We start from the raw sequence: 18,661 nt of genomic DNA on the forward strand, positions 1-18,661 counted from the left end.
TGCTGGGTGGGCAGGGTGGACGGGATCTCAGCCATGGCGGGTTTGGGGGCCACCCCACGCACGAAGAAACCCTCCAGGGAGGACCAGGGGCTCTCGGCCCCCGGGGCTGGGGCTCGCAGCCGGGCCAAGAGCCGGCAGAGAGAGGGGGAGCAGGGGGAGAAAGTCCCGCAGGGGTGGGCGCGGGTCCCCTGCTCCCCCACCACGCCCGGGAAGGGGCGGCTGGTCCGGCGGGGACCCGAGGAGTGTCACAGCCCCGGGGGAGGGGGTGAGCGCGTCCCTACCCGGGAAATCCCTGCTTTGGGCAGGGGTCTGCCCTGGCTGTGCTGACAGGACCCCTCTGCCCCACAGAACCTGCGAGCCCCACGCCCCTGCCCTGCCCCGGGGGCTCCTATTTCTCGGGGCTTCCCGAAGTTGAGCATCAGGACCCTGCTGTTCCCGTAGCCCCCAGCCTGTGAGTGTGAGGGGGGGTCCCCAGAGCCCCCCAGTATGTCGGGGGGGGAAGGGGGGGGTCCAACAGCCTCCCAGCAGTGCTGACCCTCTGCCTTCGCCCCTGCCAGGCCAATCCGTGGGACCGTGACCCCTGGGAGGGATGGTCCCCGGAAGATCCGGAGCAAGTTGGAGCACACCCTGGTCCTGGAGCTGGTGAGCTGGGGGGGGGGGGGGGGTCTGGGGGGGCTCTGCAGCCCCTGGGGCTGGGGGCTGACCCTGTCCCTGCCCACAGGATGGGACCCTGCTCTACTCCTCTCTCCTCGCCCGTGAGCAGCACGACGCCACGGCCACCTTCACCACGGGCTTCCAGGCAGGTTCCTACAAGGTGGGTGCCTTGGGGGGGTGGGGACAGTGGGTCTGGGGGTGCTGGGGAGCCGTGGTTTGGGGCCGTGGATGATGTGGCTCTTCACTGCCATCCCATGGGACCTCTGTGCCAATGCCCCTTGCAGCTGAAGGGGAAGGGGCCCTAAAATCCCATTGGTGAGGGTGGCTGAGGGATCCTGCTGAGGGCACTGAACCCGCCTTGGGGCTCACCTTGGTGCCAGGATGAGGGTGCTGGTGGTTTTCCAAGAGGCCGTTTCCTCCCAGGTCTACGTGAAGCTGCGTCCACACGTGCAGGAGTTCTTGGAGAGCCTTTCCAAGACCTACGAGGTACCCAGAGCCCCTGGGGTCTGTGGGGTGACACTGCCTGGGGGTTGGGGGGACCTGGGCAGCCATGCAGGGACCTTCACCCTCTCTCTGCCAGATCTTCATCTACACCACTGCGAAGCAGGACTACGCCAAGAAGCTCCTGCAGGTGCTGGACCCCAAGAAGAAGCTGATCAGGTGATGGTGCTGGTGGTGGCCTGCTGGGGACCCCCTGTGTGACAGGGTGGGGTCCCCATGGCTCTGTCTCTCCCCCTCAGGCGCTGCTTCTCCCAGTCAGACTGTGTCTGCTCCCAGGGCTGCTACTGGAAAGACCTGACCTGCCTGGGCAGGGACCTGGCAAAGATGGTGGCCCTGGACCACACCATGAAGGGTTTCCCTGCCCAGGTATGGCTCCAGCGGGGAATTTATGTATCCCAATCCCTGGGAGCTCCGTGGCTGTGTGGGATCCAACCTTCTCCCTGTCCCCCCAGGCTGCCAACTGGATCTCGGTGCCACGGTGGTCTGGGGACCCACAGGACGAGGAGCTGCTGCGCCTCATCCCAGTGCTGGCACAGCTGGGCCAGGCGGTAGGATGTGGGCATGGGGACAGGGAGGGGACAGCAGCTCTGGGCTCTGGGCACAGCCATCCCCTACCCTGTCTCTCCCTGTGCAGGAGGATGTGCGCCCCGAGATCCAGAGATGCTTCCAGCCCTGCCAGCTGCCCACTGAGGATTAGGCCAGCCTGGAGGAGCAGGATGGGGAAAACCTCCCAGAGAGGCCGTGGGGAAGCTGAGCTCAGGTGCATGCAGCATCTCATCCCATGGAACTGGGCTGGATGGTTGTCCCAGGACTCTCCTGTGGTGCTTGCAGGGATCCCAGCTTATCCCTGGGGGCTGGGGGTCCCTCTAAGGCGAGCCCCTGCCTTTGGAGACGAGGCTTCATCCTGGTTCCCTCCTGTCCTTGCTCTGTAAGGTCCAGCCAAGGCTTTTCACAGGTCATTATAAGCTTGGAGAAAGCTCTGGCTCGCTGCCTTAATTCCCAAAACCCTTCAGCTGAGCAAACACACTGTGCTGGGGATGGCATATCCGGGGCGGGGGGGACACAAACCACCTCCCCCGTGTCCCAGGGCAGTCCAGTGTCCCGGCACAGGGCCGGTGCCCCCGGGAGGGCCCCAGCTGGCAGCTCTCCCTGTCCCATCCCTGCCCGGTGCCACGGGTGCCACGTGCCGGGGCGCAGCTGCCACTGTGCCTCTGCCAGTGCTTGTGGGACACGGAGTGGCAGGGGGTGCAGCCACCCTGGGACGCCTTTTTTTAAGGCCTAAAACTGCTGGTGAACAGGAACTGGGGACTTTGGAGGGGGTCTGGGCTGGCCTCTGCTGCTCCCGCTCTGCTGGAAGCCACACGGGCTTGTGGCCGAGCTCCTGTCGTGGCCACATGAGTGCAGCTTTTTGGGGACACGTCTGGGAAAGGGCACAGTGCTCCCCGCCCCTCTGCGAATGTCTTTGTGCCCAGGGGCTGTGGGAGGGGCACAGCTGGACACGGGGTGGGACCATCCCAGGTGCTGCTGGAAAGGGGAATCACCCTTCGGAGAGAGCAGCTGGAAAGGCAACAACCGGTTTATTTGGGAAGCCAGGCACGATGCAGCCCAGGCTGGTGTCACTCTGCCCTCCTGGCCTGGGGACAGCACAAAGCTCCCTTGCCAGTGCGAAGGACCATGCGGTACGTGGGGTACAGCACCCCTGCCAGCACCAGGCTGCTGCAGGCCAGGACAGTGACGACCACGAGGTCCCTGCGCATCCCCACCGGCTTGGGGGAGCCCTGAGCGGGGTGGGGGCAGGTGTGTGTGATGTCCTGGAAGGTGTGGCCGGAGGGACAGGATGTGCAGTTGTTCGCCGAGGTGCCCTGGCAGGTGTAGCAGGAGGGGTGGCAGCGGGCACAGACACGGGCGGTGTCCCTGGGGGTGGCACTCCGGGCCCGGCCGTAGTAGCGTGGGGGGCAGTAGGACAGGCAGGAGCCCTGGTGGGTGTACAGGGAGCTGCCACAGTCTGTGGAGAGAGGCTGGGGTGAGACCCTGGGGACCAGAGTGTTGTCACTGTCCCCCCCAAAGCCTCGCTCACCCTCACAGTCTCCCAGCTCGTCCCTCCTGAGGCACTCGTCCGTGGCAGTGGCTGCGGAGCGCCGGGCTGGCATGTCCTCATCTGTGCCATGCAGGTGCAGGATGAAGCTGCTCAGCTGGCCTGGGGACAGGAAGGGACAGGGGTCTGCCAGGTGAGGGATATGGGGCTGGAAGCTTTGGGGTTGTGTCTGGCTCCCAGCCCTGTGCTGCCCAGGGACACCCTCAGAGCCAACACAGGGTCCTGTGGAAAAGGAGGGCTCACTGCCAGGAGGGAGAAGCCAACAAATTGCTCATCCAAGTGGGGGAAGGAAGAATGACCAGGCACAGGGTGACCCCAGTAAAAATGGGGTTCACCCCCATGGGGCACCCACCTGTGTTACGGTCATCACCCCTGTTCTCCAGCCGGAGCGTCCAGATCCCCTTGGGATTCTCGTCCCAGAAGTGTGTGGACATGAAGGTCCAGTCCTTGTAGCCCTCCTGGCTGGTGTCATAGGGGCTGGAGGAGGAGAGCAGAGCTGGGAGTGCCAGCCCAGGGGGCTGGAGGGGCAGGATGTGACCTGAAGGGTCACCCTGTTCTTGCTCTGAGCAGGCACTCCCACGTGGCAGGGGTCCAGAGGAGTTTTGGGCACAGTGAGCCCCTTTTTGGGAATCTCCTGGCCCTGTCCTTACCGCACGGTCACCAGAGTGGACGTGGTCCCCATGGGGCTGCTCAGAGCCACCACCAGGTCCCCCCTGCGGCTGTAGCTCAGGGACAGCTGGACCTGGACGTGCTCCAGGGAGCGGATGCTCTGGGAGCAGGAGGAGGCATCCGTGGAGATGGTGAGCCTGGAGCCGATGTCCCTGTCGGGGACAAGCTGGCGGTGAGGCCATGGGCATCCTGCCCTCTTCTGTGGCCTCTAAGATGCTGTGCAGCACAGATCACTTTTTGGGTCTCTGTGCCTGTGGTGGGCACAGCAAGTCCTGACCTGGGGTCACTGTCCCTTACCTGGGGACCTGAACGGCCTGGACTGAACACTTCTCCTGAGGCCGAGTCCCTGCCCACGTCGTGGCCGCCTGCACCAGCAGCCCCGCGTCCAGCAGCCCGTAGCCGTAGTAGTGGCTCACTGGGCCACAGGTGCCACCCAAGAGAGGGACCCGTGAGCCCCTCGGTGCCACCAGGGCACGGAGGGCTGCTGGAAGGTGTTTGAGGGGCTGAGCCCTGCACTCACCCTTCCGCCCGACGCCGTTCTTGGCCCAGTCCTCTGCCTGCAGGTGAGTGGGTTTGGAGGCCCTGATGATGAGGTGCTGCAGGTCACGCCAGGTCAGGGCTGGGCTGCAAGCAAGGAGGAGGTGGGGACAGAGGTCTGGGATGGTTTTTAAGGGTGAGATTTGGCTTCTCTGGGGTGGGTAGAGCAACTGTCTGAGCCCAAGCTGGTCCCCCCGTGACCTTCAGTGCCAAAATGGGAGCAAAAAGGCCTCCAGAGGACAACCCTCCTCCTGCTCTCCCCTGGCCCTGGGGGAAGACCACAGCTCTGCACCCCCAACCTCCCTGCTGTCCCTCCCCTTCCTCATCCCTGGTGAGGCACCAGCTCTCCCTGGGGACGGTCCCTCTGTCTCAGTGCCACCTACTTGGCCTCCAGTGCCAGGGCCACCATCCCTGCGGCCAGCGGGGCTGAGGCGGAGGTGCCGGTGTGTTTGTCCGTGCAGCGGTGGTGCAGGTCAGTGGTCACCTGGGGGGACAGAGGGGTCTCAGCACTGCTCCCAAGAAAGCTGCCAGGAGCTGGGTACCTTCAGGAAATGCTCCTTTCGGGTTCCTTTGGGCTTTTTGGGCTCCCCACTGACACTTTATTACCCAAGTTAAGGAGAGCTGGGACGAGCCCAGCCCGTGCTGGGATGTGTCGGCTCTGGAGCTGCTGCTCTGGCAGGGCTGTTGTGACACTCACAATCTGCACCTTGCTGGTGGTCCTGCTGCTGTAGGTGGTGGTGAGGATGGCGGGGCAGCTCTCGCTGTAGCGGGGCCGGTGCCCGTCCCCCAGGATGCTGCCCACCGACACCGTGTAGATGCTGTTGGTGTACCCATCGCAGTTGCAGTTGTCATAGTTGGTGCCGCCGTTGCCCGAGGCCCAGATGAAGATGGAGCCGAGCCCACCCCGTCCCTGTTGAAGTGCAGAGGGGGGGGTGAGCAGGGTGTCCTGATGTCCCTGTGGTTCCCGAGGCCAGGGCTGGGCTTACTTGGCTGACCCCTCTCTGGAAAGCGGCCGCAGCCAGGACGCCCGGCCCGTCCACCGTCCGGCCATCGTCCTCGGGGCCCCAGCTGGCGCTGTAGATGTGGATGTACTGGGGCTGCAGGCTCAGGGCCTGAGCCTCCACTATGTCCGTGATGGAACCGTCCAGCATCCGCACGCCTGAGGGCCGGCACCGGGAGCAGCCGTGGCCGAGAGGCGGCAGCACCCGGGAGAGGCCGCGGTGGCTCCGAGGGGACGGGAGCCACCCATGTGCCACACCAAGGGAAGGGCCTGGGGGCACCTTGCCAGGCCCCCCTGGCCCCCCACAGCCTCGAGCAGCTTTCACATGACCCTGCCCTAAGGAGATCAGGCCCCCGTGGGCCTGTGCTGCTGCCATGAGCTGGTTCCTAAAGCTCCTCGTTAAGCCTTTTGTAATTAAGCCCAGGGAGTGCTCCCAGCTTTTAGCCGCCTTTGCCACCCTCACTTCCACAGCGGAGCCTGAGCTGGCCCTGCTGGGTGTTGGGGTGAGCATTAAACCCCTGGGGAGCACCGAGACTGACATGGGATAACACTGCAGCACCCTGAACCCCCCAGAGCAGCCCCACCTGGGCTCCTGTGTTTCCCCCAGGGGTGCTGGAGCTGATTTCCAGCTTCCCTCCCACGGGAGCAAAGTCTCACCTCCGATTTTGGCGTTGTAGGCGACGCCTGCACCGCAGATTCTGTTGTTGGCCACAGCTGCCACTTCCCCTGCACAGCGTGTCCCGTGCCTGGTGGGGGGACAGAGTGACCCTGTGAGGGGTGGGGGGGCCTGGGACAGCCTTGGCTCCCCCAGGAGATGAACCCCCCCAGTGCAGGGAGCTGGGCAGAACCCACCAGTTCTTGTCCCCGTCTCCGTATCGGGGCTGGGGATCGGGGTCGTTGCTGTTGAAGTCGTAACTTGCCAGCGGGTCCTGTTACAGAACGAGGCACCGGCGTGAGCCAAAGGGCCCGGGCAGGGCTGTGACAGCTTGGCACAGGCGCCTGGCACCGACCCCGGCGCTGGCACCGCCGAGGGCCCCGCCTGCCAGCCCCAGGGGGGGACAGCGGGGCCCCTTCGTGCCCAACTGCACTGGGAGCTGGAGCTAAATCGAGTCCTGCGAGGGAATGGAGCTGGGGAAAGGAGCAGCAGGAGCAGCTGAGGGAGCTGGGGAAGGGGCTCAGCCTGGAGGAAAGGAGGCTCAGGGGGGACATTCCCAATCTCTACAAGTCCCTGACAGGAGGGGACAGCGGGGGGGGGGGGGGGTGTTGGGCTCTGCTCCCAGGGAACAACAGGATTAGAGGGAACGGCCCCAAGCTGTGCCAGGTGGGACATCAGCGGGAATTTCCTCATGGAAAGGGTGCTCAGGGGTTGGAAAGGGGCTGCCCAGGGAGGTTTGGAGTCCCTGGCCCTGGAGGTGCCCAAGGAAGGCCTGGAGGTGGCACTCAGAACAAGGTGGGCATCGGGCACAGCTGGGACTCGGTGATCCCAGAGCTCTTTTCCTACCTCAGTGACTCTGAGCTTCTGCAAAAAGGGCTGAAAGCAGCACAACTCTGCTGTTTCCCCTGACAGAGCCCAGCGTGGCGAGTCACCTGAGGGTGACCCTTGCTGACCACGCAGCCAGGAGAGAGGAACCACAACCCACGGAAATGGTGGTGTCATAAACACCCAGGATTTGCCTTTCCTTCCCCGTGGAGCACAGGAAGGGTTTACCAGCTTTACTGGCTTTGCAGCTTGCTGTAATTACACCTATTCAGGGGGCTCCAGCGTGTGCACGAGTTCTAACATTTCCTCAGGGTGAGATTTCACTGCAGGAGACTCCAAACCTTGGATCCAGTCCTGGAGAGGCTGAGCTCCCACCACACAGTCCCGGGGCTGGGGTGAAGGCGTTGATTCCCACCCACCCTGAAGGAGCTGGTTCCTGGACACCCCCCCATAGTTACGTAGTTGGCAGCCAGGTCGGGATGATCCTTCTCCAGCCCATCATCCAGGACGGTCAGCACCACCCCCAGCCCCGTGTAGCCTCTGCTCCAAGCCGTGAGGATGTTCAGGTCGGGATGGATGTCGTTGTTCTGGAAAACAGATTAAATTCGATCGGCAGCCCAAGGTGACCTTCGAGGACTTCTGCTGCCTCATCACTGCCAGCATTAGCCTGGTTTATCCATTGGGGAGGCACTGGGAAGAGCATTGCCAGTGGGTCAGGGAGGGGTCCTGCCCCTCTGCTCAGCCCTGGGAGGCACATCTGGGCTGCTGTGTCCAGCTCTGGGCTCCTCAGGACGTGGAGAGTGACAAAGTTGAGGAAGGGATTGGAGCATCTTCCTGGCAAGGAGAGGCTGAGGGAGCTGGGGCTGTTCAGCCTCGAGAGGGGCCCTCAGCCCTGGGTGTCCCTGTGTGCAGGGAGGGCTCCGAGCAGGGCCCAGGCTCTGCCCTGTGGAGCCCAGCAATGGCACCAGAGGAATGGGCAGGGACTGATCCCAGGGAAATCCACCTGGACAGGAGGAAGAACCTCTCTGCTCTGCAGTGCCCGAGCCCTGAACAGAGAGCAGAGAGGCTGTGGAGTGTCCCTCACTGGGGGTATCCCAGAACTATCCAGAAACAATCCTGTGCCACGTACTCTGGGCTGGCCCTGCTGGAGCAGGGAGGTGGCACCAGATGGCCCACTGTGGTCCCTTCCACTCCGTGATTTGGGTGAGGATTAGAAGGGGAAGCAGCCCGGTCTCACCATGTACCACTGCTTGGGGAACCAGGGGTCCGTGGGCACCACGCTGGTGCCTCTCTTCGAGCGCCTCTTCACCGTCTGCTGCTCAAACCACAGGACCTGGGCGAGGAGCAGCTCTGTGGGTGCCAGGCAGCGCCTGCCCACAGCTGTCCCACAGCTCCCTGTGCCCTCCTGCCTACCTGGGGGTCCCTGGTGAGCCGCATGTGCCACCCCCAGTGCCTGCTCAGGGCTCTCTGCCGGGTGCCGCGGTGTCTGAAGTGATAATAGGGCTCTCCCTCCATCACCTGCGGGCACAAAGAGCTGCTGTGAGTCTTTCTAGGGGACACCAGTGCCAGCCCCACGTGGGCTGTGGAGGTTGGAAGGGTGAATTTGATGTGAGCTGTAGTGCGGGACAAGCAGAAAGTGTCGCTTGGAGACAGAATGGAGCCCTGACATGGGGGTGTGTTGCCTTGGGGGTCCCTCGCTCACCCCTGCATGCTCAGAGGCCGAGCGTGCTGTGAGGGTGGGGGAACACTGGCACAGATTCTCAGATTCCCAGGAAACGTTCGAGGCCAGGCTGGACGGGGCTTGGAGCAACCTGGTCTAGTGGAAGGCGTCCCTGCCCACTGGACAAGTGAAGGGGACAAACAGTGGCGACACAGGGCGGGTACGAGCAAAAAGGTCGGACCCGGGGCACACGAGGTGGGCTGGGCCCGCCTTCCCCCGCCCAGGCCGCACCTGGCCTAGGCAGAGCAGCCCGTGCCGGCGGGCCAGGGCCCGGGCGTCCCGCAGCCCCGCCGCCACCCGCACGGCCCAGCTGCTCAGGTAGACGCGAGACTTGGCGGGGCTCGGGGAAGCGGTGGCAGCCACCACGAGCAGCGCGAACAGCACCGGGAACAGCGACAGCACCGGGCCGGGCCTGGGCCAAGCCGCCATGAGGCCGCGCCGCCGCTGCGCGCGTTGCCATGGCAACGGCGTCGGCCCCGCCCCTCCGCACGGCCTCGCCTCATTGGCCTGCCTCGATCGCCCCGCCTTCCCATTGGCCGCGCCCCAGCGTTAACCCCGCCCCTCCTCCTCACTGGCCCCGCCCCTCCCCTCGTTGGCCACGCCCCCACCGCCCGCACTGACCGGGGCGCGGGGTCGGTCCGGGGCCGCTCCGGGGCCACCGCCGCCGCCTTCATCATCGCCACCGCCGCCATGGGCTCGATGCAGCAGCGCCTGCAGCGCTTCCTCCACAGCCCCGGCCCGATCGGCGACCTGCTGGGTCAATTAGAAGCCCGTACCGGCGTTCAACGGCTCTACCTGGCCACAGGTGCGACGGGTACCGCGGGGCCTCCCCGGTCCTCCCGTTCTGTCCCCTTCTCCCCTGTATCCTGAGGCGCCTTGGCAGCCCCTCACCGTGGCTCTGGGCTCAGCACGGGGGCACGGGGAGGGCAGGCAGGGCAGGGGAGGTTGGGGGTGCGGAGCGGGGCCGTGCTGGGAGGGGGCTGGGGGTGCCGGGGGTGACACCGCTGTCACCGCACCGTCCTCACCTTCGGCAGGCGCGAAATCCCGAAACCCCAAAACCTGCAGGGTTCGAGGGTCGGAGGTGTTAGACAGACCCTCGAGACCCCTGGCCCCTGACAGAGGGGGGTGCCCGTTCTGGGTGAGCCCCCAGGTCGTGGTGCGTCCGACCAGGCACTGGGGATGGGAGCTCGCCCCTGTGTCCCACAGGTGGGACTGTGGGGATCCGGCCTTTAACCGGATCCCAGTTGTTCATTAATGAGGAACCAGCCGGATTCTTCCCAGGGATCCTCCTCCTGGCACACCGTGCCCCCCTCTCCTCTGACCCTCGGCCCTGTGCCCTCTCTGCCAACTTAAACTGGCCTTGTCTGCATGTTCCAATTTGAGATTTCATATCGAACCTCCCAGGAGGGGCTTCCCTGTTTCCTGTGTCCCTCCAGTCCTTTGGCCTCCACGTGTGGTTTCCTGGCCCTTCACCTGCCAGCAGGGCTGGTTTTCCCACTCTGAGGGGGAAAAGTGTTGGTGAAGGAGCACGTGCTGCTGTGCAGGATGTGGTGCCACTCAGGTGTCTTCCAAGCAAAATAATCCCGGGGATTTGGTCAGGCTTGGCTGTGATGGACTTTTGGAGTAGGACAGGAGTGGATGCACCAAAAAGTGATGGCTCTGCCTTCTGGATCTCTGTCCTGGAAAGGAGAAGCTGCTGCTAAACTAAAAATTCCCAATTGCTCCCTCCCAGGGCTCTGGAGCAATCCTTAATTTGTGTTTGAACCCATGGGCTGGGGTTTGGAGCAACCTCTGTGGCCTCTGGGCAGCACCACCTCCAACCGCTCCCTCAGCAGAGCCTTTCCCTCGGTTTTTGCTGTTACATAAATTTCTCTGGGGGTTAAAATCCTGTGAAATCCCTTCTAAGGCTCTTGGGGAATGAAACCCAGCACTGCCTGGACCTGCCTGCCCTCCTTGGAGGGAGGTTTGGGATTGCTCCAAAGCCACGTTGCTCCTGCCCGTCTCCCGGGAAAGACCCGGAGCTGTGGGTGCCCCGGATCGGGGCCGGAGCTCAGCCCAGGAATGCTGCAGTGAGCAGAGCAGGGATAATCCCCAGCAAGGACTTTCCTCTAATTCACCAGCACAGACAGGTTAATTCCCAGCTTTCTTGCTGCTGATGGAGGAGTTTGTTCCAGGGCTGGGGAGAAGCTGCTGGGCTGGACAAAATTGCTCCATGCTGTGTATCCCTGAGGTTTTCCTGCCCTCTGAACCCCGCTGCGAGTGAGGCTCTGCCGTGGTTTCCACCCCAAGATCTCCCTGTGCCACCTTCCCCATCCGGGCTCTCTCCCAGCTCCGCTGCTCCAGCCTCCCGCGAGTGTCCGAGCGCTGGGCAGGCTCCAGGCCACCAAACCCTCTGGCTCACATTTAATTTAACGATGCAATTGAGTAGCAGGGAAGCTGGATTGGATTGCCGCTCCCAGGGGAGCCAACCCTTCCCTGCCAGCGGCTGCTCAGCCACGGGGAGCGCCCGCGGGAGGAGCCGCGATCCCGGGCGGCTGATCCGGGAGCAGGGCTCGTCCTTGAGCGGGAGATCTGGGAATGCCGAGAGGCTCCGGGCCCCGCGCTCCGGGCCCCGCGAGCGGGGCCTTGACTTTGGACCATGGGTGTGTTGTCAGCGTCTCCCGTTCCTGCCGCCCTGGCCCCGCTCCAGGGGCAAAAGTGCTGCGAGATTGGGGTGGTAAAGTCCCATCCGGGGTCAGGGCAGGGGGCGAACGGTGACAGGAGCAGGTCACGGGTCCCTCGGGGAGGAGCGGACGCTGCCACGCGCCTCGTTACACCGAGCGGTGTCGTGGGATTAATTGGGGGTGGTTGTTATCTCCTGGCACGTGCCCGTGGCCACTCCAGGATGAGAATCCCGCTCTCCCAGGTGACAGCAGGTACGAGCCCGTCCCCTGTCCCCCACAGGTTCCGTGGCTTTCCTGGGGCTGTACCTCATGTTCGGCTATGGCGCTTCCCTGATCTGCAACATCATCGGCTTCGTCTACCCCGCCTACGTCTCGTAAGTACCTGTCCCGGCACCAGGAGAGCGTTCCCTGCCCTTAGCTGAGGGTCTCCCTGCTCCGTGAAGAGGCAATCATGGCTGGGAAGCTCTTGAGACTTTCCTGGAAAGGCCGGGATTGTGCCAGCTCGGGGGCAGGAGTGCCCGGCGGGCAGGTTCCCTCCAGGGTTTGGAGGATTTGGGAAGGTGGAGCCCATCCCAGGACTGCAGCAGCCGTGTCCTTCCCCTCTCCTGCCGCAGCATCAAAGCCATCGAGAGCAGCAGCAAGGAGGATGACACGCTGTGGCTCACGTACTGGGTGGTCTACGGCGTCTTCAGTGTCGCGGAGTTCTTCTCCGACCTTTTCCTCTACTGGTTCCCCTTCTACTACGTCGGGAAGGTAATGGCTGTGCCAGGCTCCTCTCACCCCATGGCTGAACGGGAAGGAGCTGAGTGTGGTGGGCTCCGACCCATTAGCAGGGCACTGGTGGGGCTGCAACCGGCTCAGATCCTGTGAGCTCCAGCACTGGGCACTGCTGTTGGACCAGGCTGGGGGGCACCGGAGCAGCTGAGCCCCTCCTGTCCCCGCAGTGCCTGTTCCTGGTGTGGTGCATGGCCCCCGTGCCCTGGAACGGCTCCCACGTCATCTACCACAGCTTCATCCGGCCCTGCTTCCTCAAGCACCACCAGACCGTGGACTACATGATGGGTGACATCGGCGCCAAGGCCCTGGACGCGGCCTCCGCTGTCACCCGAGAAGGTAACTCGGGTCCCCCTGTCCCTCCACCGTGCTCCGTGTCCGGGTTTTCCCAGCGCAGGGGCGTGAGCAGCTCGGTTTAATTACCCGCAAGTGATTATTTCTCCGTGCCCACGGGCCGTGCTGCCGCAGCCCCGTGCCAGGAGCCCCGGTGAGGGGGTCACAATCCCCTCTCTAACCTCTCTCTCCTCTCTGCGCCGCACGGTCCAGTCCTGCAGTCTTTGGCCAACAGCAGAGCCCGGCTGGCGGCCGGGGTGGCCCCGCAGCCCAGCCTGTCCGTATGTAACGAGCCGCGGCTCCCGCTGCCGCCGCGGGGGGACGGGGCCGGGCCGTGCCAGGCGCCCGCCGCGTCTCTCGTGTCCGCCGTGGCACCGCCCAAACCGCTCTGCTCCCGCAGCCACCGGCGCGGCTCCCGCACAACCGGCCCTTTCTCCCGTGGCGTGGGTAGAGCAGGCGCTTCCCTCCCGCTTCTCCGTAGCCAGACCCCATCCGTGTGTCCATCCGCGTGTCCATCCGTGTGTCCATCCCTGTGTCCATCCCTGTGTCCATCCCTGTGTCCATCCCTGTGTCCACGCGCTCCTCAGCGCTGCTGCAGACCTGGGGCTCCCCTCCGGAGCCCCCCGGGTGCGGGGAGGGCAGGGCCGGCTGTCACCCCCGTGCTCAGCGGGACAGGGAGGGAACGGGACGGTGACGCGGGGCCGGGCCGGGCAGTGCCCCAGGACACCGGTCACTGCCCCGGGGACGGGCACTAACGCCATCCGTGTCTCCGCAGGCGCCAGAGCAACCCTGACCCTGGCAGAGTTAGTGGAGAAGGCGAAGTAAGAGGCGCATCGGTGTCTCTGGTACCGGCACTGCAGCCCCGGTACTGGGACCGGTACCGGTACCCGCGGCCCCAGTACCGGCACCACGCTCCCAATACTGGTACCGGCAAACCCTCGTTCTGGCACCGAAGTCCCCCATACCGGCACTACAGACGCCAGTGCCGGCACCACGGCCGGGTACTGGTACCGGCATCCCCCGTTCTGGCACCGAAGCCCTCCATACAGACGCCGGTACCGGCACCGTGCTCCCAGTACCGGCACCATGGCCCTGTTACCGGTACCGGCCACCCCGGACTGTACCCGCCCGGGATCCCGAGTTTCTCCAGCCCCAGTCTGTTGTTCCCCCGTTCCCCCAATAAACCCCGGTGCCCACGAAGCGCCGCTCCCGCGTGCTCCGTGACACCGCGCGGCGCCTTTAAGAGCGGCGTGGGGGCGGAGCTTTGGGGAAGGGGTGGGGCTATCACCGATGACGTAACAAGGGCGTGGCGGAAGTGCGGCCGGACGGTGGCCGGAACAGGGGAGGGGTCGGTCCGTCGGTCCGTCTGCGGTACCGGGGGGTCGGTCTGTCCGGTGGGAGGGATCGAGGGCTCCGTCTGTGTGTCCGGGGGGCGGAGGGAGCCGGTTTGTCTGTGATAACAACCGGTTTGGCTGTGTCTGTCTGTCTAGCGGCGGGAGGGGGGAGAAGGAGGGGTCTGTCCGTCTGTCTGTCCGTCCAAAGGGCGGGGGGAGGGTGTCTGTTAGTCTGGGGGAAGGGAGTCGGTCTGTCTGGGGGGGGGGTGCAGCACAGGGGATCTGTGTGTCTGTTTGGGGGGAGGGCAGGTGTCTGTCTGTCTGTCTGTCCGGCGGGGAAGGTGGGGGGGGGGGGGGGGGAGGGCTTTGTTTGTTTGTCCATCCGGGGGGACAGTGAGGGGGCTCTGCTTGCTGCGGGGTGTCCGTCTGTCTGTCCAAACGGCAGCACAGAGGGTCTGAGATAGCAAAAGGGGGGAAGCGTCCGTCTGTCTGTCCGGGGTGGGGGCAGCGCAGCGCCTTCACACCCCGCCCCCATCCTCAGCCCCTCCCGCATGAGCCTCCCCCGGGATGAGCTCCAAGGCCAAGCGGGTGCTGCCCACCCGCCCTGAGCCCCCCAGCGTGGAGCAGATCCTGGCCGACGTGCAGGGCGCTCCCCCGACCGACCCCGTCTTCGTCCTCCCCCCCGAGCCCCCCCAGGACCACGGCCCCGCTCCAGGTGAGCCCGCGGTGGGGAGAGAGGGGGGGGGGGCGTGGGGACACCCCCAGCCCCGCTGAGCCCCCGCTCTGCCCGCCAGGCTGCCCCGAGCCCGCGGCCGGGGAGCGGGAGCGGCTGTACCAGCAGGTCCGCTCCTACGTGGGCATGAACCAGCGGCTGCAGGAAGCCCGGGAGCAGCTGCGGGAGCGGCGCCGGGAGCTGGAGAGGGTCGGAGAGGCGCTGGATCGTCGGATCGCGGAAATGAAGCAGAAGGTGTTCTGAGGGACTGCGGTGGGCGCCTCGGGACACCTCACGCTGTGGTTTCACCTTCCCAGAACCGTTTGCACTGGGAGGATCCGGATTTGCCAGGACAGCCCCGGCTGTGCCACCCCAGTGACCTTTTCCCAAGGAACTCTGGGATCCGCCAGTCCAGCACAGCAGCACCTTCCCGGTGCTGGAACAAAGGCTTGCACCCCTGAACTGGCTGCCATGTCCCCCGCGGGTGGCACGTCCTCTGTCCCCTACGACTTTTCCCTCTGGTACTTCCCTGAGGATGACCACGTCGCCTCCCGCATCGCGGAGCGCCTGAGGGAAGAGGGATTTCGGGGCTTCACTGAGCACCAGGACCAAGTGGCTGGAACATCTGTCATCTTGACGGCCATGGAGGCCATCGAGGCTAGCCGGGTGGCCATCCTGCTCCTCTCGGCCAAGTCCTTGGGCGACCGGTGGTGCCAGCACGTGTCCCAGTGGAGCCTGTTCCGCAATATCCACCAGCGCGGCACCAAGGTGGTCCCCGTGTGCGTGGGGGTGACCAGAGCCGAGGTGCCCCCGTTCCTGCAGCACCTCGTCCCGCTGGAATACCAGAATGAGTTCTTCTTCCAGCGGCTCCTGGCCAGCCTGAGGTCCCAGCCAGGGAGCGGGGCCAGGCGGGTCCCACCCAAGGGGACGAACTGAGGGACCACCACGGGGGCTGGGTTGGGGGCCAGCACAGCCCCACGGTGTGAAAACTGCCCTGTTTTGCTAATAAAGGTGGTGGGAATGGGTCACCCAGCACTGTGGGTTGTCATAAATCCCATAAACCCCCGTTTTTTGGCGAGCTGAAAGTGCCGCTTTCTGTCTGCAAAGGAGGGGCCGTGGGTGTTTCCCACCCCCACAGGTGTTACCTTGTGGGTGCTTCTTCCCCTTCCTGCCCCCCTAAGCGTGATCTGTGCCCCACTGCTGCCCTGCTCTGCTGTCACACGCGACCTGGGGCTCCTCCAGCACTGCTCCAGCTCGGGACCAGCGCCGGGAGACGCGGAGCAGGCAGGATGGGGGCGAGGGGCTGCCTGGGGCCACTGCTGCTGCTGCTGCTGCTGCCGCCCCTCCCTCGGGGTGAGCACCGGGGCTACGGGTCCGGCGTGGCCAGCGGGGGCTCGGACTCACTTGCCGGGGCGGTGGAAGGTGCTGGTGGGGACAGGACCTGGCTCCATCTGTCGATCATCGGGGGACACGAGGCCGAACCCCACTCCCGGCCCTATATGGCGTCCCTCCAGTTCAGGAAGGTTCACATCTGCGGGGCAGCGCTGCTGCACCGGCGCTGGGCGCTGACGGCCGCGCACTGCCTGCCTCGGGGGTGAGTCCGGCATGGGTGTCCTGCCCGGGGAAGAGACCGGGCTCTGGGTGGGGCTCCGAGTGACCGGCACCGGGCTGACACCACTCCCGGTGCGGGGCAGGTCCTGGGATAAGCTGGAGCTGGTGGTGGGGCTGCACAAATTGCGGGATAGCGGGGCGGACGTGCAGAGATTCCCCATCCGGGCTGCCTGTCCACACCCCGGCTACGACGGAGATACGATGGAGAACGACCTGCTCCTGCTCCAGGTGGGGCTCGGGCCGGCCGCGGGGAAGGCTCCGATGCGGGGCTGGAGCGGCGGCGGTGCCGGGAAGCGCTGCGGGGAAGGGGCGGGGGGTTCGCACGGTGTCGGCGCAGCTGCGCTCGCAGCCAGGGCGGGCGGCTCGGTGACATTTCCGCTTCTCACCCCCAAGAGCTTTCACACCTGGGTGTCATCTCCCCGCTCCCATAGGCGCTGCACCGCCTCGCTGCTCCGCCTTCGATCCGCGGCCTTGGGGGGCTCGTCCTCCGCCCCCTCGCCTGCGGCATGGGGATGCTCCCTCTCGACCCCTCCCCTGCGCGATTGGGGGCTCCCCTTTAGCCCCCCACCCACGGCATTGGGGTGCTCCCTGCCAACCCCTGTGGGGGGAGATCTGACACCGCCCCCCACCCGCAGCTGGAGGGGACGGTGACCCTGAGCAGGACACGGGGTCTCATCTCGCTGCCGAGCCGGGAGCCGGCGCCGGGAGCGCGGTGCAGCCTGGCGGGCTGGGGGGTCCGCGGGCGCCGGAAGCTGTCGCCCACCCTGCAGGAGCTGGAGGTGAAGGTGATGGACGCGCGGATGTGCAACAACAGCCGCTTCTGGCACGGCGGCATCGCCCGCACCATGATCTGCTTCGAGGGGCAGAACCGCGGCTCGGCACCCACCAAGGTGAGGGTTTGGGGGTCCAAGGGCTATAAAGCTCTGCCCACCCCCAGCCCCGGTGCGGGTTGCGGGGGGCTACGGGGAGGGTGTTCACCCTGAGCAGGTGAGATGTCTCCCTGGCCATGGTGGGGGTCCCTGTCCCCTGCTCAGGGTTCACTCCCCGGTGTCCCCCACCTCAGGGTGACTCGGGGGGCCCGTTGGTGTGCGGGAAGCGGCCGGCAGTGGCCGGCGTGATGTCCTTCAGCGGCCAGAACGCCACTGACCCTTTCAAGCCGCCAGTGGCCACCTCGACCGTGAAGTACAAGAAATGGATCCAGAAAACTCTGCGGAGGGGCTGCCCCCAGGGATAGACAGAACACCCCTTCCTATTTACACAGGTTGGCTTTTAATTGGGAATACTGTCCAGAGTCTGGTAAAATAACATCCTTAGTACATAGATACAGTGACGGGGAGCGGAGCTCGGCGGGATTGTCCATGGAGGAGGGGGAGGGCAGTGGCTTGGACCCCGGCAGGTGATGCTGGCCCTTCTGCCACCCCTGCGCTCCCTTACAGTACTCGGGAGTGCTGCTCCTGGGATTTTCCACCTTTTCCTTCAGTGCCGGCTGCTGCCAGGGCAGGGGGGCTCCAGTGGGCACTGGGGTGTGCCCGTCCCCACAACCCCAGTGCACATCCCTGGGGACACCCTGCATGTCCCCACGGTCCTGGTGTCCCCCTGTCCCCACTGTATGTCCCCAGTGCAACAACCCAGAGCCCCTCACTGTGTCCCCACAGCCACCCAGGTGTGTCCCCTGCACATGTCCCCATAGCCCTGTGTCTGTCCCTGCACTCCCCAGCACTGGGATGGGGGGGTACAAAGGTGACCCCACCTGAAGCAGGTAGTGATGGTGGGAGGACCGGGAGGTATCCATGGGGTCTGAGACCACCTGGATTGGGGGTCCCTCTGAAGCCCATCCCGCTCCCAGGGGCCGAGGCACTTCCCACACACCCCGGTCTCAGCACCTGGGCCCGGCTGGCAGCAGCAGTGGGGGTGTCTCCGGGGTTTGGGGCCAGGAGGCCCCGTGCTCGTGGGCGTAATCCAGTCCTGGATGGATTCGTGTCCACATCCACAAGGACACACCAGCATCCTGGCTGCGAGCCGAGGCTCTTCTGCCCCAGGGGTGGGAGGCTGGGGGGCTGCAGATGAAGGTGAAGGACCCCAGACCCTTTCCTGGGGGTTGGGGCATCCCGGTGCTGGCTTAGCACCCTGTCCCCTCCCAGGGCAGCCCCCCAGCCTGGTGACAGCACCCTGTGAGCAGTCGCCGGGATGAGCCCATCAGGACCCCAGCCACCCCTGTGAGCCCCTGCCCAGCTCCTCCTGCACCATTTCCACCTGCTACCACCTCAGACCGGCACAGGTCACCCAGCAGCAATCAGGAGCCTCCAGCAGCACAAACGGGGGTCCTGGCCCCCATCTCCCCCTCCAAAGCCTCTCCCCTGAGTCCCTTCCGCTGTTAATAAACGAGCTGTGATCGCTGGCAGAGCCAGAGTTGGTGCCAGACAAGCTGGAGCGTGTGGGGTTTTCCCGGTACCAGGGTGGGCTGTGTCAGCTTCCCGGCATGTGGGATCAGGCTCTGGTTCAACCCCTGGGTGAGCGGGATGGGAGCACGCGGGGACACGGCCCCACCTCAGCTTGTCCCTGGATGTCCATCAGCACC

General features: G+C 65.2%; 5 protein-coding genes across 12 annotated transcripts; 4 read left to right on the plus strand and 1 right to left on the minus strand.

Annotated features, from left to right (window-relative positions):
• Window positions 1–7: 7 nt before the first annotated feature.
• On the plus strand, window positions 8–2,140 carry LOC138099571 (CTD small phosphatase-like protein 2-B). 2 transcript variants are annotated; one of them, XM_068996881.1, is made up of 9 exons: window positions 8–265; window positions 349–451; window positions 558–642; window positions 722–814; window positions 1,078–1,140; window positions 1,235–1,314; window positions 1,395–1,521; window positions 1,608–1,703; window positions 1,790–2,133. In XM_068996881.1, the coding sequence occupies exons 1-9, from the start codon at window positions 34–36 to the stop codon at window positions 1,850–1,852; spliced, it is 942 nt and encodes a 313-aa protein (XP_068852982.1). In that variant the 5' UTR covers window positions 8–33; the 3' UTR covers window positions 1,853–2,133. The 2 variants fall into 2 exon arrangements, with proteins under 2 accessions (XP_068852982.1, XP_068852983.1); XM_068996882.1 differs by lacking the exon at window positions 1,608–1,703 and having other exon boundaries at window positions 1,790–2,140.
• A 372-nt stretch (window positions 2,141–2,512) lies between these two features.
• PCSK4 (proprotein convertase subtilisin/kexin type 4) lies at window positions 2,513–9,353 on the minus strand. The gene is made up of 15 exons (XM_068996880.1): window positions 9,278–9,353; window positions 8,350–8,454; window positions 8,174–8,269; window positions 7,395–7,523; window positions 6,309–6,385; window positions 6,114–6,202; window positions 5,443–5,615; window positions 5,154–5,366; window positions 4,840–4,940; window positions 4,440–4,543; window positions 4,217–4,334; window positions 3,901–4,071; window positions 3,603–3,727; window positions 3,233–3,352; window positions 2,513–3,160 (listed from the first exon to the last, which is right to left on the minus strand). The coding sequence occupies exons 2-15, from the start codon at window positions 8,449–8,451 to the stop codon at window positions 2,772–2,774; spliced, it is 2,007 nt and encodes a 668-aa protein (XP_068852981.1). The 5' UTR covers window positions 8,452–8,454; window positions 9,278–9,353; the 3' UTR covers window positions 2,513–2,771.
• REEP6 (receptor accessory protein 6) lies at window positions 9,250–13,626 on the plus strand. Of its 2 annotated transcripts, none has more exons than XM_068996883.1 (5): window positions 9,250–9,461; window positions 11,600–11,693; window positions 11,934–12,072; window positions 12,264–12,432; window positions 13,202–13,626. In XM_068996883.1, exons 1-5 carry the CDS (start codon window positions 9,347–9,349, stop codon window positions 13,249–13,251), a joined length of 567 nt encoding a protein of 188 aa, XP_068852984.1. In that variant the 5' UTR covers window positions 9,250–9,346; the 3' UTR covers window positions 13,252–13,626. The 2 variants fall into 2 exon arrangements, with proteins under 2 accessions (XP_068852984.1, XP_068852985.1); XM_068996884.1 differs by lacking the exon at window positions 13,202–13,626 and adding an exon at window positions 12,640–13,194.
• Window positions 13,627–13,701: 75 nt separating this feature from the next.
• On the plus strand, window positions 13,702–15,500 carry C28H19orf25 (chromosome 28 C19orf25 homolog). 6 transcript variants are annotated; one of them, XM_068996885.1, is made up of 3 exons: window positions 13,702–13,786; window positions 14,302–14,475; window positions 14,555–15,500. In XM_068996885.1, the coding sequence occupies exons 2-3, from the start codon at window positions 14,328–14,330 to the stop codon at window positions 14,734–14,736; spliced, it is 330 nt and encodes a 109-aa protein (XP_068852986.1). In that variant the 5' UTR covers window positions 13,702–13,786; window positions 14,302–14,327; the 3' UTR covers window positions 14,737–15,500. The 6 variants fall into 6 exon arrangements, with proteins under 6 accessions (XP_068852986.1, XP_068852990.1, XP_068852988.1 ...); XM_068996889.1 differs by having other exon boundaries at window positions 13,712–13,774; XM_068996887.1 differs by having other exon boundaries at window positions 13,728–13,807.
• A 261-nt stretch (window positions 15,501–15,761) lies between these two features.
• Window positions 15,762–18,463, plus strand: GZMM (granzyme M). Its single transcript, XM_068996892.1, has 5 exons — window positions 15,762–16,066; window positions 16,167–16,311; window positions 16,719–16,973; window positions 17,147–17,344; window positions 18,225–18,463. The coding sequence occupies exons 1-4, from the start codon at window positions 15,762–15,764 to the stop codon at window positions 17,315–17,317; spliced, it is 876 nt and encodes a 291-aa protein (XP_068852993.1). The 3' UTR covers window positions 17,318–17,344; window positions 18,225–18,463.
• The last annotated feature ends 198 nt before the right edge of the window (window positions 18,464–18,661 follow it).

The sequence above is a fragment of the Aphelocoma coerulescens genome, chromosome 28 (genome assembly GCF_041296385.1).
Source record: "Aphelocoma coerulescens isolate FSJ_1873_10779 chromosome 28, UR_Acoe_1.0, whole genome shotgun sequence".
NCBI classification, from domain to species: domain Eukaryota; kingdom Metazoa; phylum Chordata; class Aves; order Passeriformes; family Corvidae; genus Aphelocoma; species Aphelocoma coerulescens.